At 52.4% G+C, this 15,932-nt stretch overlaps 2 protein-coding genes across 3 annotated transcripts in view; both read left to right on the forward strand.

The window, feature by feature from the left end:
- Positions 1 to 667: 667 nt before the first annotated feature.
- On the forward strand, positions 668 to 4,800 carry TMT1A (thiol methyltransferase 1A). Of its 2 annotated transcripts, XM_054978739.1 has the most exons (3): positions 677 to 911; positions 1,164 to 1,535; positions 4,472 to 4,800. In XM_054978739.1, exons 2-3 carry the CDS (start codon positions 1,221 to 1,223, stop codon positions 4,706 to 4,708), a joined length of 552 nt encoding a protein of 183 aa, XP_054834714.1. In that variant the 5' UTR covers positions 677 to 911; positions 1,164 to 1,220; the 3' UTR covers positions 4,709 to 4,800. The 2 variants fall into 2 exon arrangements, with proteins under 2 accessions (XP_054834713.1, XP_054834714.1); XM_054978738.1 differs by having other exon boundaries at positions 668 to 1,535.
- A 1,144-nt stretch (positions 4,801 to 5,944) lies between these two features.
- The window catches only part of TMPRSS12 (transmembrane serine protease 12), a 42,226-nt gene continuing 32,238 nt past the window's right edge, over positions 5,945 to 15,932 (forward strand). The window contains exon 1 of the mRNA XM_054975711.1: positions 5,945 to 5,987. Within this exon, the coding sequence (XP_054831686.1) occupies positions 5,945 to 5,987 (43 nt within the window). The remainder of the gene's footprint in view (positions 5,988 to 15,932) is intronic.

The following is a 15,932-nucleotide window of genomic DNA, read 5'->3' on the forward strand; positions in this document are numbered from 1 at the left end:
CAAATAAGCAACCTCTGAACGGTCCTCAGAATAGGAGTAACTTAGTCCTGCCAGCTGGAAGTTCTGGGCTGAAAACAAAGGGACATCAACCTGAAAACCTAGACGATGTTGTCCCGTAAGGAGGAGGGAAGGTACATGTGAAAAAAATCAACTTGAGTAGGGCAATTTTGAGCAGTAAAACAACCGAGAGAAAGAGTTAAGCACCCTCTCCCACTGTACCCTTCTCCCATTCAGATACAACCACCCATTGTTGTTCATTTTGGGAAGGTACATGTGGAAAAATATATTAGTTTCAGCAGAGCCACTTTAACAACAACATGCTGCCCTTCAGGACAATTTACTGCCACACTCAGAGCAGTTTACAATGTGTGCTATTATTTCCACATGGCAATCACCCTTTGAGGTGGGTGGGGCTGAGAGAGCTCTGAGAGAACTCAAAAAGAGTCCAGTAGCACGTTTAAGACTAACCAATTTTATTGTAGCATAAGCTTTCGAGAAGAGAACTTGATTCTCGAAAGCTTATGCTACAATAAAATTGGTTAGTCTTAAAGGTGCTACTGGACTCTTTTTGATTTTGCTACCACAGACTAACACGGCTAACTCCTCTGCATCTCTGAGAGAACTGTGACTGACCCAGGGTCACCCAGCTGGCTTCAAGCGGAGGACTTCTCCAGATCAGAGTCCTGCCGCCTCTTAGCCACTACACCAAACTGAGCTGGAAAGCAGAGAGGAAGGAGTTACACTCCCTCCCTTGGTACCATTCTTCCATTCAGATGCAAACAGCCTAGCCTGTTTTCAAAGGATCAGGCAGTTTACGTAATTTGAGTCATAGGTACACTGTGAAACTGGAGCGTAGTATTTCATTACTACTTTGCCTGGGCTCCTTATTGGAAGCAACGAATAAAACAAATGTGAGTACTTAACTTTTTGAGGGAAATAGGAACTTCAAAATTGTTTCAGCAGCTTCTATTCTTTGACATAAACTTCAAGGAAACAAAAACGAAAGCTACTGATTCTACGTCTGATTAAGAATGGCAGACGTTATGGTTTTGTTTCTCACACTCTGCCTCCAGTTGCTCGCGCTGCCGGTGTATGTGCTATCCTACTTGGGACTATGGGAGCCCTTCTGCAAAAAGTTTTTCTTTCCTTTTTTCATGGAGAAGTTTGTTGTCATCTACAATTGGAAAACGTCAAGACAGAAACAGGACTTGTTCCGTAACATGATGGAATTTGCAGATCCTTCAGGGAAACTGACCGTGCTGGAGATAGGCTGTGGGACCGGCACCAACTTCCAGTTCTTTCCGCCCAATTGCAGAGTCATCTGTACAGACCCTAACCCCCACTTTCGGCAGAGTCTAACTAAAAGCATGGCCCAGAATCAGCATCTCCAATTCGACCAGTTCATTGTGGCCTCAGGAGAGGACTTGAGTCAGGTAGCCGATGCCTCTGTGGATGTTGTCGTTTCTACTCTGGTCCTGTGCAGTGTGAAGAACGTAGAAGGTGTTTTGAAAGAAGTCTGCAGAGTGCTCAAGTCGGTAAGTATTTGAAGAAAGACATGTCAGGCAGCAAAAAAGGCCGTGTGTAGATTTTGACGTGCCTTGCCAGCTTTTTTTTTAAAACGTAACTTCAATTTATATCAAATCACTGCTAAAATGGTCTACCCATGTTCTGACAATGTTTGAATCAATAAACCATGGTTTGCGATTGGCCCGTAAATCAGAATCAGAAGCCATGGACTGAAATGAGTTTGTAAACGAAATTTCGGTACATTGTCTGAACTGGCAAGCCATAGTTGCCACTGGAGATCTGCCTCCAGAAGTCTCTGCAGTATAGAAATCTGAATACTGAGTAGGTGAGAAAAAAATAAAACAGCAGCTGTAAATCCTGATTTGCCTGTATTTTTTGATGCTCAAACCACGATTTGGTTTCTATATTGTGGTTAATTTATTTGTATTTATTTACTTCAATTATATCCCACCTTGCTCCCTAGTGGGGACCCGAAGCTGCTTACATTGTTTCCTCTCCACCATTTTATCATCATAATAACCCTGCCGGGGAGGGTTAGGCTGAAAGTGTGTGATTGGCCCAAGGTCACCCAGCAAACTTCCATGGCACAGTAGGAATTTGAATCTGGGTTCTCCAGATCCTAGTCCAACATTCTAACCAGTACACCAGACCGGACACCTGCCTCTTTATAGATCTGCTAAAGGGGTGGGAGAAGGACAGTAATGGAGGCCCAAGTGATATCTGATGAGCAGATATAAATTCAGCAGCCCTTTTTTTTTATAGGAACGAAGGTGTGACCTTGCAACAGTCACTCTCTCTTAGCCTAATCTACTTCATAGTGGTTATAGTGATAAAAAGTATATGTTACCCCAAGTCCCTCTAGAGGAAGCGTGAGATACAAATGTGAGAAATGGAATGTGGTGTGGGGATGTATGGTGCACATGGACATAACCAATTATTATCCAATTTCACACTAAGAGCAAATCATGTGATTTGGTTCCATATTAATTTTTGTATAGGAGTGGTGGAGACCCAGAGGAAGTTTGGGCGGCGGGGCAGGGGGGCGTGTTTTGCCAAGGGGCAAACAGTTCTTTTGGATTTGCTGACAACAAGCACGTAAGTGTTTGATGCAGATTGATTGAAGCAGATTGATTAAATCCCCCCAGTAATTTCTAAGAAGGAAAAATGTACAAAGCAGAGAATAGACATAGAGTATACTTATGTCCCGATACTCCTGTCATGAACCCCTGGAGACTACAATGGGTGGACCCCTGCTTCTGACTGATCGCAGTGCTGCCTGCAGTTCAGCAGAGGAGCGTTTCTCTAACACCACCACCACCACCACCCACCTTCCCACATAGCTGGGAATAGCAGCGTGCCCCCCCTTTGGCCTCCACGATCCACGATCCACGGATCGGGAACTGGAGATGATCGGTGTGGATTGTTAATTCGGGATCGTCGCCGGCACTGATCCACGATCAGCCGGATTGTTAATTTTTTGGGAATCATGCCCATCTCTACTAGAAGCCCTCCCACTGATTGCCCCCCCCAAACACCAAGAACACAGAGCATCACTGTCCTAGACAGAGAGTTCCATCTATACCTTGTGGCTAATAGCCACTGATGGACCTCTGCTCCCTAAGTTGATCCAATCCCCTCTTGAAGCTGTCTATGCTTGAAGCTGCCACCGCCTCCTGTGGCAGTGAGTTCCATGTGTTAATCACTCTTTGGGTGAAGAAGTACTTCCTTTTATCCGTTCTAACCCGACTGCTCGGTACTTTCAATGAGTGCCCACGAGTTCTTGTATTGTGAGAAAGAGAGAAAAATACTTCTCTCTCTACTTTCTCTATCCCATGCATAATCTTGTAAACCTCTATCATGTCACCCCTCAGTCGTCCTTTCTCCTAGCTAAAGAATGTTCAGGCCTGGTCTGCAGAGCCATCTGGGCACGGGATGGAGGAACTGTGGCAGACTGCACTAGCTCCTCGAATTAACAAGAGTCTTCTGCGTGTGCCACTATGGGGGAGCATGGTTGGCCACAGCAGCCCCCCTGACGCCTTTCTTCTGCCAAAAGAAGAAGGGAAAAACCAAGAGCAGAGGTTTGTAGTACCAAAGGCAGCAAAAACGTCCTGACTCTTCTTTTCTTTCTTTTTTTTTTTTTGCTACCTCTGGTAATATGTACCTTTGTTCCTTACTTCTGCCCAGGGCTTTTTTTCTAGGAAAAGTTTCTAGGAGGAATTCAGTGGGTTGCCAGCACAGGACCACACAATGATGTCACTTTGAGTCATCTGGAACAAGGGGGGAGTTTTTTAAAGTTTAAATCACCCTCGGCAAAAAGGGTCACATGGCTGTTGGCCCAACCCCCTGATCTCCAGACAGAGGGGAGTTTAGATTGCCCTCCGCTCCGAGCGGTGGGGAGGGCAATCTAAACTCCTCCCTGTCTGGTGGCCAGGGGTCGGGGCCACCAGCCATGCGTCCATTTTCAAGAGGTGCCAGAACTCTGTTCCACAGCATTCCAGCTGAAAAAAATCCCTGCTTCTGCCCCAACACCTTTCTCTAGGCATCTAATGCCCCTCTCCTTTCTGTTTCATGTGCATAATTCCTCTTGCCTCTAGGCTCTGTGCAAGATATTTCCCCCCCCTCAGAGATCAGCAGACTGTTTCTCTCACAATTACTATCTTAACTGCCAGCACATTTCATAACCGTCCTACCTCTTCACTTTGTGAACATTCCAGGAGTTCAGCCAACGTCCAGAGGATGTTTACTAGAGATAGGCAACCGACATATGGGAGAAGTTAGTAGATGTTCTCCAAGCTTGAACTTTTGGTACTTGTGGAAGAAGAAAACTTGGGGGAACAGAAGAGCCTCATAAGCATAATTTTAAAGCACACCAAACAATTATATAATGCACTGGATATCCTGGATTTGGCATTATTTGGTTCAAACATTCCATTGCTTTCCTCAGGGTGGAGCTTTTTATTTCCTGGAACATGTCGCTGCAGATCATTCAAGCTGGACCTACCTCTGGCAGCAAGTCTGGTCTCCAACATGGAAACTTATATTTGATGGCTGCTCGCCAATGAGAGAGACCTGGGCTGCGATTGAAAAGGAGAACTTCTCTGAAATAAAGCTTCAGCACATACACGTCCCTTTGCAGTGGACACCCCTTCAACCACATATAATTGGTTATGCTGTGAAATAATTCTCAGTGTAAAAACAATTCTATACATATTTACCAGTGCTGCATTCTTAAGCACTGTAACCTGGCAGTTAAATAGCCCCATTTATTTTAGTGGAGGATTGCTTCCAAGTAAACATGAATATGATTGTATTCTAAGGCCACAAACCTACAAACACTCACAATGTAGCAAGTTCCACTGAACTTTGTGATATTTTAGTTTTGAGTAAACATGTTTAGGGTTACACTTTCTGGAGATGAAGTTCCAAAGAAAGGAGTTCATATCTCCGAAAAATAGTAAAAGAGTCCAGTAGCACCTTTAAGACTAACCAACTTTATTGTAGCATAAGCTTTCGAGAACCACAGCTCTTTTCGTCAGATGCATCTGTGGTTCTCGAAAGCTTATGCTACAGTTGCATCTGATGAAGAGAGCTGTGGTTCTCGAAAGTTTATGCTACAGTTGCATCTGACGAAGAGAGCTGTGGTCCTCCAAAGCTTATGCTACAATAAAGTTGCATTTGATGAAGAGCGCTGTGGTTCTAAAAAGCTTATGCTACAATAAAGTTGGTTAGTCTTAAAGGTGCTACTGGAGTCATTACTATTTTGCAATTACACACTAACACTGCTAACTCCTCTGGATCTATTTCTCTGTAAGGAATCCAGCCAATTACATTGAACCAAATGTAAGCCAGAAGATTTAGTACAATTCATAGCTCATTTCTCTTGCTTTACTATAAATAAAAGCACAGCTAAGAAATCATTGTAAAAATTGGATTCAAAGTATAGGCTTGCCATCTGGCCAGAAGAGAAGTGTACTGTCCCTTTACTAGAGGTTTAATGTGTAAATAGAGGTTTAATAGATGGCTGAATCTTTTCATGGAAACAGCCATTGTTAGGCTGTTTGTTTTTCTCCCTGGCCTTTTGGCCACTCTGTTGAGAGATGTATATGAACATTTTAGAATGATGCAGGAGTCCTTAAAATGCTTCCTTGAAGTTGCCAACATTTAGGTCCCTCTATAAGCTGTATTTTTAATATGTTTATTCTGCAGCAAATAGCAGGCCAAATTTGCTTATGCTCTGTTTCAACATTGTTATATCTTTAATTTTTTTTTCTTTAAATTTTGCAAAATTGCATGTACATACCCATTACATGTATATTGAAATGTCTTTGATATTGATTGCATTGACTCACACTGTATAATCCTCCTTGCGTTTCAGTGAGAAAGGTGGACTATAAATAAACAAACAACACTTTGAAGAATGAATCCACAAGTGATTTGGAAAGCCCATTCTTATAGCTCTGGTAAGATGGCTCCAGCCTAAGATGGCATCCAGCTCTACTGGGAGTACACACTAATGGAGGATTTCTCGTCCCCAGTTTATCCCAACTATTCGCTGGCTCAAATAGGATTAATTCTCTGTTGCCATCACCAGACAAATCGTGGGGCATCCGCAGGGCCAGATCGAGGGGGGGCAGGGGGAGGTAGTCTGCCCCCGGCGCCACCAAGGAGGGGGCACCAGGAGCAGCTGCCAGCTGCCAGAGGCAGCCTCGCAGCCCCCCGCGCTGCCTTTCGCCTGCCCCGCAGGACAGGGGGCGGCCGGCTTGCCGCACACCCCCTGTCCTGCAGGGCAGGCAAAAGGCAGCACGGGGGGCTGCAGGGCCACCCGCGCCATTCACCTGCCCTGCAGGACAGGGCCCCCTGTCCTGCGGGGCAGGCGAATGGTGTGGGTGGCTGTGCTACCTTTTGCCTGCCCTGCAGGACAGGGGGTGTGCAGCAAGCCGGCCACCCCCTGTCCCGCGGGGAAGGTGAAAGGCAGCGTGGGGAGCAGCGAGGCTGTGCACCTGCCCCGCAGGCGCCATGCGCCTGCCCCGCAGGACAGGGGCGGCTGGCTGCCCCCTCTCCTGTGGGCAGGCGAATGATGTGGGCGACCGCGGTGCCCTTTGCCAGCAAGCTGGCCACCCCCTGTCCTGCGGAACAGGCAAAAGCTGTGCGGGGAGCTGTGAAGCCGCCCACGCCATTAACCTGCATGGAGGCGAATGGCGCGGGTGGCTGCGCTGCCTTTTGCCTGCCATGCAGGACAGGGGGTGCACGGCAAGCCAGCCACCCCCTGTTCCGCAGGACAGGCGAAAGGCAGCGTGGGGAGCAGCAAGGCCGCCCACACTATGCACCTGCCCCACAGGACAGGGGGCGGTCGGCTGCCCCCTCTCCTGTGGGGCAGGCGAATGACGTGGGCATCCATGCTGCCCTTTGCCTGCCCTGCAGGGTAGGGGGTACACGGGGTGCATGGCAAGCCGGCCGCTCCCTGTCCTGCGGGGCAGGCAAAAGCTGCGCAGGGAGCTGTGAGGCCGCCCGCGCCATTAACCTGCAGGGAGGCGAATGGCATGGGCGACTTCCCAGCTCTGCACGCTACCTCCACCATTCCGCCCTGCGTGATGATGTCACTGAAGTGACGTCATCGCGCACATGAGGAGGTCAGCCTAGGGTTGCCCCGGGCGCGGGCAACCCTAGATCCAGCGCTGGGCATCCGTCTGGGACACCAGACCTGTTCACATTCGGAAACCCCTCCTTTTGACTACCATTATTGGGGCAAGTTTGGCAGTGGGCTTTCGCGTCGGCGGCCACAGTGGGCTCCAGAATGTTCTGGATGGTCTTTAGGGCCCCTAAGTGGCCAGCCCACTCATGCTCGTGGGCAGCCTGAAACACCTGGCCCCTAAAGGGTGCGGGGACCAGGAGTTGCTGCACCTCCCTGGGTCCCTGTGCCGCGCAGGCAACCCAGTACCAGACCCCCCCTTCGCTCCACTTGGGGCAAGTGCTGGGCTCGGCGGTCGTCACGGGGTTGCCCCTCACTCACCGCCACTGAGTCTCGCAGTCCTTGCAAAGAGGGGTCTATTTCTTGCACTTCCCAGAACTCGGGGTCCCCCTGAGGTCCAGCGGGCACATGTCCGGGGCCAGGATCTGGTCCACGGGGTGCGGGACCAGCTTCATCTCCCATGTCCTCCGCTGCTTCCCCCCAACAGGTGATGTTTCGGTCCAGCACCTCTCTCATCAACTTGGAGAACTCCGGGGCATCTCGACCCAGCAGCACGGGGTAGGGCAGGTTGGGTACCCGGCCACCTCCAGGAGGTGCCAGGTCCCTCAGTACTCCAGCTCGATGCCCACAACGGGCCATTTGTGGGCATGGGGGTAGACGGAGGCCACATGGGTCCAGCACTGCACGGGAAGGTTGGCTTGCAGCAGACTGGCCCTGGCCATTGAAATAGTTCTCCCATAGTCCAGGTGGGCGTGTAGGTAGCGGCCCCCGAGCCTGACCCCCATGAACATTATGGCTGGGCGGGTGCGGCCCCCCGTCACGGGCATAGCCATCTCCCACCCCACGTCACACTCCATCAGCGGGCACTCCCTTTTGAAGTGCCCCAACTGCCCGCAGGAGAAGCAGGGGGCCCTCTCCATGCCGAGGCTACGCTCCGGCCCCGGCGGGCCGAGTGCGGTGCCTCCCCCCGTGTTCCCGGTCCCCTGGCCCGGGTGCCTCGGAAAGGGGGGGACCCAGCGAAATGTAGGCACCAGGGGCCGCGCTCAGGCTGGGATGCGGGACCTTCTCCCTACGGGGGAAGCCCCCGTGCGCTGCGCCTTGTGGTTGGCCTCTGGTATGCGGCTGCGCCGAGGCCCCGCCGAGCTGGAGGCCCCAGCCTCCCCCACCCAGCCAGTGGCCTCGGAGGCCAGGAAATTCTCCAGGAGGTGCATGAGCTCCTTGAGGTCTCCGGGCTTGCCGCTGAGTACCCACACCCGAACCTCCGGGGGTATGATTTGGAGCAACTCCTCTGCCACCACCTTCTCCATGAGAGCCACCTCCCCGGGGTCGGTGGGCTTTAGCCACCGGGTGGCCAACTCCGCCAGCTCGGCGGCCACTAACGGGTGCCGGTCCCCCTTCCTCCAAGGACGTGAGCGAAACCGCTGCCTAAAGGTCTCCTTGGTAATCTCGTAGTGGTATAAAATGGCCACCTTCAGGGTAGCGTAGTCGGCTGCCTGGTCCTTCGGCAGGGCTCTCAGTGCTGCCCGGGCCCGTCCTGTGAGGTAGGGCCCAGTAATATAGGGCCACTGGGTCCTAGGCCACTGGGCCAGCTTGGCTGTTCTCTCAAAGATCTCTAAGTAGGCCTCAACATTCTCCTCGGGCCCTAACTTTGTGAGGGAAAAAGGGGGAGCTCATGAGAGCAGGCCCTGGGGTGCAGCCTACCCTGTGGCGGCCTGGGACGCCTCCCAGGACCGGCAGAGGTCCCTGACTATAGAGGCCTGGGCCTCTTGCTGCTGGGCAACCACGTCCCGCATTAGGCGCTCCTGCCGCTCTGCGAGCCACTGGCCAAACTGGGTCAGGTCCATAGTGGACCTGACCCACCAGGGCCGGCCGGACAGCAGGGTCCATGGCTGCACGCTCTGTTTCCCTCGGGGTTCCCCCTGAGGGGGGGAGCAACTTAGCCGGGGTGAGCCTCGGGTAGCGCAATGTCCACCCTACAGGGGTGGGTAACTGGCAGTGGGTGTCCCTCAATCCCCGTATGGGCCACCACTTTGTGGGAATCTCCTCTGGGGCAGCTGGGGCCTGCAGGGGGCGCTGTCACCAGCGTGGTCCCTCCTGGCCTGCTGGTGCCGCGGGGCTTGGGCCTAAGGTTGCCTCATTATGGCGCGGAAGGGGTTAAGCGCCCCCCTTTTGTGCCCATGCGGCCCTACCCTGCTGCCCTAAAGAGGAGGGGGGTCTGCTGCACCCGCTTCCCTCTCTCTGTCACTACCCACCTGTCTACCACCAATGCCCCCCCTCTGCGCCACGCAGCCCCTCCCTGCCTCCCTGAACCTCCCGCCGCCCATGTAGCCCGTTCTTCCCTCCCCTTGTCACTCGCCCCCGTTCTCTCCCCTGGGCTTGTATCAGTTCCTTAGCTATCTTTCTCTTTTCACTCGCCCTTTTCCTCTCACCTGGGCTTGTATCAGTTCCTTCGCTATCTTTCCCTTTTCAGTCTCCCTCTTCCTCTCCCCTGGGCTTGTATCAGTTCCTTCCCTATCTTTCCCTTTTCACTCGCCCTCTTCCTCTCGCCTGGGCTTGTATCAGTTCCTTCCCTATCTTTCCCTTTTCAGTCTCCCTCTTCCTCTCGCCTGGGCTTGTATCAGTTCCTTCCCTATCTTTCCCTTTTCACTCGCCTTCTTCCATCACCCTGGGCTCGTATTCACTCCTTCTCTAACTCGCCCTTAGCACTTTCCCTCTTCCTTCCAAAGATCCTGGTTCTCCCCTCCCCTTTCCATCCACCCACGCACGCACGCACGCACGCACCCACCTCGTGCTTTTGGCATTCTGCCCTTTTGGTTGTTGTGGGTTTTCCGGGCTATATTGCCGTGGTCTTGGCATTGTAGTTCCTGACATTTCGCCAGCAGCTGTGGCTGGCATCTTCAGAGGTGTAGCACCAAAAGACACAGATCTCTCAGTGTCACAGTGTGGAAAAGATGTAGGTCATTTGTTTCTACTCAGGAGGGGTGGGGTTGAGCTGAGTCATCCTGTAAGAGTTTCCCAGGGTGTGGAATGCTAATGGCGGGAGGCTTCACTGTATCCTGAGGAGGTTCTTTTGCATATGGATTGGTACTTGATATGCTAATCTTCTCTGCAGGGCTATTGTCGGGGATAGAAAGCCTTCGACAATACATTCTGCCCTTTTATTCCCCCTTCCCAGTTCCTCCCCTCATCCTTCCCCTGCCTCTGCTGCTGACGGGTGTCTCTCTCCTCCCCTGGGTGCAGTGCGCGACTCGCACTCCCGCCCCATTCCACCCGGCACTCCTCCTCCTGGGCGAAGCGAGGGGCTGGCTGGCCCTGCCCACTGGTGCCGCTTGCATTGTGGCGCCGAGCATCCGCTGCGCCTGCCATGCGTCCCACTGCCGGGTTGAAGTGCCTCATCCGAGGGCGCCTCCGCCCTTCCCGCTGGTGCCCGCCCCTTCTCTCCAGTGCAGGCTGTGGGCGTCTGCGGTGGCAACACAGCAGGGGCTTTTGCCCCTCTCCTTGACTGGCTGTCACGGGGCTTGGCGCCCTGGGTCTGCCCTGCGCTGGTCTCTTCCTCCGCTGCGGGTAAGTAAGGAGGGGTGGGCCCAGCCACATCACAACACACCTCCCCCCTTGGCGCTGGGTTCTCTTTGGGCTGGTCCTGCTCGAAGATCCGCAACATGAAATTGGCGTCCACGTGTTGGGGTCCAGTCCTGTACTGAATAGAGAACCTAAAGGGGAGAAGTGAGAGATACCAGCATAAGACCCAGGGGTTGTGGTCTTTCATCCTATGCAGCCACTGGAGGGGAGCATGGTCCGTCAACAGGGTGAAGGGGTTATTTGTCAGGTAGTATTGGAGCGCTCCTATGGCCCACTTAATGGCGAGGGCCTTGCGCTCCACAGTGGTGTACCATTGCTTAGGGGGTTGCAACTTGCGGCTCAGGAACAGCACCGGGGCAGCTCCCCCATCTCGGTCCTGGGTGAGGACGGCTCCCAGGCCGGTGGCCGACACATTGGTGGCCAGGGTGAATGGCCTGTTAGAATCGGGGTTCCAGAGTGTTGTACTCATGGACAGGGCTCCCTTGAGGTCCTGGAAGGCGGCCTCCCATCTACCGTACCTGGGTGGGTTCCCCTTTCCTTAAGCAGTCGGTAAGGGGAGCCACCCTAGAGGCGTAGTGGGGAATGAACCGGCTGTAGTAGCCCAGGAGGCCCAGGAACCCCAGGCAACTGCCTCTTGGAGTGGGGCCAGGGTACCTCCGTGATGGAGGCCACCTTGTTGGGCGGGGGCCATAGTCACCCTCCTCCCACTATGAAGCCCAGGTATTGTAATTCCCAGAACCCCAGGCGGCTCTTCTTTTGGTTGGTCCACAGCCTGGCAGCCCTCAGGGCCTCCAGGACGGCTTTCACGTGTTGTACATGGGAGGCCCAGTCCAGGCTAAAGATGATGATGTCATCTATGTAGTGGAGGGCGAAGGCCCGGCAGTGTCCCAGGACTTGGTCTACCAGCCTCTGGAAGGTCGCCGCTGCCCCGTGCAGCCCAAAAGGCATCTGCCGGAACTGGAAGAGGCCGCGGGGGGTGGCGAATGCTGTCTTCTCCCGGTTCTCCAGGCGGATGGGGATCTGCCAATAAACTTTGCTGAGGACAAGGGCCGATAAACACTGGGCCGCCCCAAGGTGGTCAATCAGGATGTCCGCCCTGGGCATGGGGTACGAGTCGAATGCCGCAACCTTGTTCAACTCCCAGTAATCCACGCAGAACCGGGTGGAGCCGTCCAGTTTGGGTACCAGGACTATGGGGCTCTGCCAGGCGCTGTGGGATGGTTCTATCACCCCAAGCCAGAGCATGTCGTCCATTTCCCGGTCGATGGCCTCCCACTGCTTCCGAGGAATGGGGCGCCAGGTGGCCCGGGCTGTCTGGCCCGGTGTCATGGGAATGGTGGACCTTGGCCGGGGTGGACCTCGGCCGGCGTGAGAACCTCCCCGGGCACCCGCGCCCATACCTCCCACAGCTGGGCCGTTTGCAGGGCTGTAAGGCCGGGGTCCACCTGGGGATCAGAGCTGCGGGCCGCACTGTATCACATAGGTCAGGGGCCCCATGACTCGCACGATTTCATGGGGCCCCCTCGAGGGATCCCCCCTCCCGGGGGAACACGGTGTGGTAAACGAGCACCCGATCACCCACATTAAACCACCACACCCTAATCCCCTGGTTGTAGTTAGCCTTCTGCTGCCCCTGAGCCACCCGCAGCCGGCGGGCGACCTCCCCCCGCATCCAGGTCAGCCGCTCATCCAGCCAGCGGATGTGGTCCCTGATGGGCAGCCCGGGCTCCTCCCCTCGGGGGGCCCATTGGCCTTCTATCAGGTCGAGCAGCCCTCTGGGCCGCCGCCCATACAACAGTTCGAACGGGCTGGACCCCGTAGAGGCCCGGGTGGCCTCCCGCAGGGCAAAGAGGAGGGGGTCGATATAGAGGTCCCACTGTTGGGGGCAGTTGCGGGCCAGTTTGCGCAGGGCCTCCTTGATGGTTTGGTTCATCCGTTCCACCAACCCATCTGTCTGGGGGTGGTAGGCCAAGGTAAAAATTTGGCGGACCCCCAGGTTGTTACACATGTGCCTCATCAGGGTGGCCCTAAAGGGGGTCCCTCGGTATGAGAGGACTTCGGCCGGCAGGCCTACCATCGGCAAAACCAAACCACCCCATTGCAATGTTGCTCCATCAGGTAGCAACGCGCAAAACCAAGGAAAAAAGGGGGGAAGGCAACCCAAGAGTAGAAATCTAGGCTGTGATCTTAGCCCAACCCTTAACAACAAAGTAAGTAAATAAATATTCAAACACAAACTACCAACTTGTGCAACAGATAATTCATATGAGAGTAACAAAGCCAATAAGGTCTATCACAGTAAACTCAATAAATAAACTGCTGAAAGTATTCAAATTGTAACCGCAACGGGTTAGCTAGCAATTGACCATCCCGTATCGGATTCTCCTTCTTCCAAGCAGTTATAGCTGTAAGACATAGAAATTACAATGAATACAAAATTCAAAAATTGCACCCACTCCCATAGTTTCTAATGGCATCATACTCACATATCAGGAAAATTCTCAACGCATTCAAATCAGGTACATAATGACAGCTTGCTCTCAGGCGTAAGCACAGCCGATCATAAAGCTCATTCTTAAGTACCATCCACCACTGAATATTTTAAAGTGCCAGAACCTCCGATTGTCCTCACAAGAAGGCTGTAAAATCACAATTTATATTCAGTCCCTTAGGCTCTACAGTACAAAGTCTATGGATCCACCATGCTTCCTCTCTTCGGAGATCCCTTTGTGCAAAAAGAGGGTCCTTGAAATTGCTCACATGAAGGACAGAATAAACAAAGTCTGTATCCTTATGCTTTTTTTCTTTGAAGTGCGAAACCATCGGGGCTTCCTCCCTTCCGCACCGTAAGGAGGCAGCCCTAGGCCCAGCCCCCGCAGCACCAGCAGGCCGGGAGGGACCACGCTGGCGACAGCACCCCCTGCAGGCCCCAGCTGCCTCAGAGGAGATTCCCACACCTGGTCTTTCTCTGATAGGTATAGATTTGCAGAGGCACTCCTGTGCAATGGATACAGTATACCTCAATGGTTGAATTTTGGGGTCTGGGTGTTTTTTGTGGTGGTACTCCCCAATACTGACTGCTGTCACTAATTTCGGGGGGGAAACCAAAATAGGGTTGCCAACCTCCAGGAGAGGGCAGGTGTTCTCCCAGAATTATAGGTGATCTTCATATGACAACGATCAGTTCCCTCTGGAGAAAATGACTGCTTTGGAGGGTGGACGCTGTGGCACGAGGTCCCTCCTCTCTTCAAATCCCATCCTCTCCAAGACTCCACCCCCAAATATCCAGGAATTGCCCAACCCACAGCTGGCAACCCTACTTCCAAGTCTGGAGGGGGGGATTTGTGGAAATCAGTGCAACCAGCACCTAGGGTGAATTCTAGGGTGGAAGGCATTTTTCCATAGAGTGGATAGAATTTTTCTCCCTGCTGTGCTTGTGTAATCCTGCAGAACCCTGTCTACATAAGCCCCTCTGCTAAATGCTTCTTGATGGAGAACGGGGGTCGTTCAACTCAAGAAATGGCAGCATCCCTTGTGGCTTCTCCACAAAAACAGCAACCATACAATATAATGCAGCTGCAATGGGACTTCCATTTGCCAGGTTTCACTGCAGTTTCCTTCCCTGACTCAATCCCCTGGTGACAGCCACCTTCTACCCTATGCTACCAGGACTTTTTCAGGGGCTTTTGGGGGGGGACAGAAAAAGAAATGGAATATCATTATAACATTATAAGAATTCATATATCTGGATATCTGGATTCCCAACTTTCATTTTTAAAAAGTAAGTCTCTAGCCTCTATCATTGTAGAGGTAGGACTTTCCTTTTATATTTCTGCAATGCAAAGGGTTAAATACTTTAGCTAGAAATTCAGAGAACATGATACACAGATTGTTATAACAATATTTAATTGCTGATTTTTTAAAGCCTTCTGTTGCACAAAGGAAAGGACATACAGAGAAACAGAGGCAGAGAAAACGGTTGCCATGTGGCTGAGATCCCTGAAACCAAACTGTCCCGCCCACACAGCAGCCATCCAGATTTAACAACAGCAATAACAACTGCACATATACACCACTCTACCAGACAGATTAGTGCCCCACTCAGAGCAGTGAACAAAGTCATTGTTATTATAAGCCCCACAATACAGCTGGGGAGCTGGGCCTGAGAGGAGGGGCTGACCCAAGGCCACCTGCTGTGCTCATGGCAGTAATGCAAATCAGCAGAGTGCTGATTTGCAATCCAACTACTTAACCACGATACTACAGCAGCTACCCAAACTTCACAGCAAAGCAGGTTTGGGAAGGATCATGGAAAAACTGGGCAACCTCTGGGATCTGCATGAATGCACTGCAGGGTTGCCAGCCCCTCCTCTCCCTTAACTCAGAAGCAGGGGACAAGGGACCGCAAGGCAGGTTTGGGGCCCCGATCCAGGTTCTCAGGCACTCTCCAGGGTCCTTAATGACATCACTGCCAGTTGAAAACTAGAAGATCCAGGATCTCAGTTTTGCTGTTTGAGGCTGATTTGGCCCTGCTGAGGCCCTGTAATGCCTACTTTCCCACCAAAAGTACATCATCAAGGTCTCCGGAGCATGTGTGTTCCATTTCGCTACCTTCTCTGGCGGCACCTTGCCTGCCTCCCCCTTCCTTTCCCCTCCACCGGCCACGTGAGCAGCGCCAGAGGGGGTGGCAACCCCAACGCACCACGATAGGGAAGCAGCACTCCTGGCAGCATTAAACCTGAGGCAGATCCACGAGGAAATGGTGAACCACATATATACTGAGGCATAAATGCTACTAACATAGCAACCTTTGTAAAAACAGGACCTTCATCCCCCTTCAGAAAGAGTAACAGTTGATGCCCAGTAAAGTAAAGAAAAGGTCCAAAACACTCAGTAGGGTTGCCAGGCTCCAGGTGGTGGCTGGAGATCTCCCAGAATTACAACTGATCTCCAGGTGACAGAGATCAGTTCCCCTGGAGAAAATCAAAAAGAGTCCAGTAGCACCTTTAAGACTAACCAATTTTATTGTAGCATAAGCTTTCGAGAATCAAGTTCTCTTTGTCAGATGCATGATACATGATACAGAGACTGGTCAAATACAGAGAGGAGGGAAAGAAGGGGAGGAGAGAGAAGAGGC

The sequence above is a fragment of the Eublepharis macularius genome, chromosome 4 (assembly GCF_028583425.1).
Source record: "Eublepharis macularius isolate TG4126 chromosome 4, MPM_Emac_v1.0, whole genome shotgun sequence".
NCBI lineage: Eukaryota > Metazoa > Chordata > Lepidosauria > Squamata > Eublepharidae > Eublepharis > Eublepharis macularius.

Excerpts from the sequence above, each read along its gene's own strand:
- TMT1A (XM_054978738.1), top strand. The coding sequence starts at position 1,032 with ATGGCAGACGTTATGGTTTTGTTTCTCACACTCTGCCTCCAGTTGCTC. Across the intron at positions 1,536-4,471 it reads TCTGCAGAGTGCTCAAGTCG|GGTGGAGCTTTTTATTTCCT; the intron begins GTAAGTATTTGA and ends TGCTTTCCTCAG.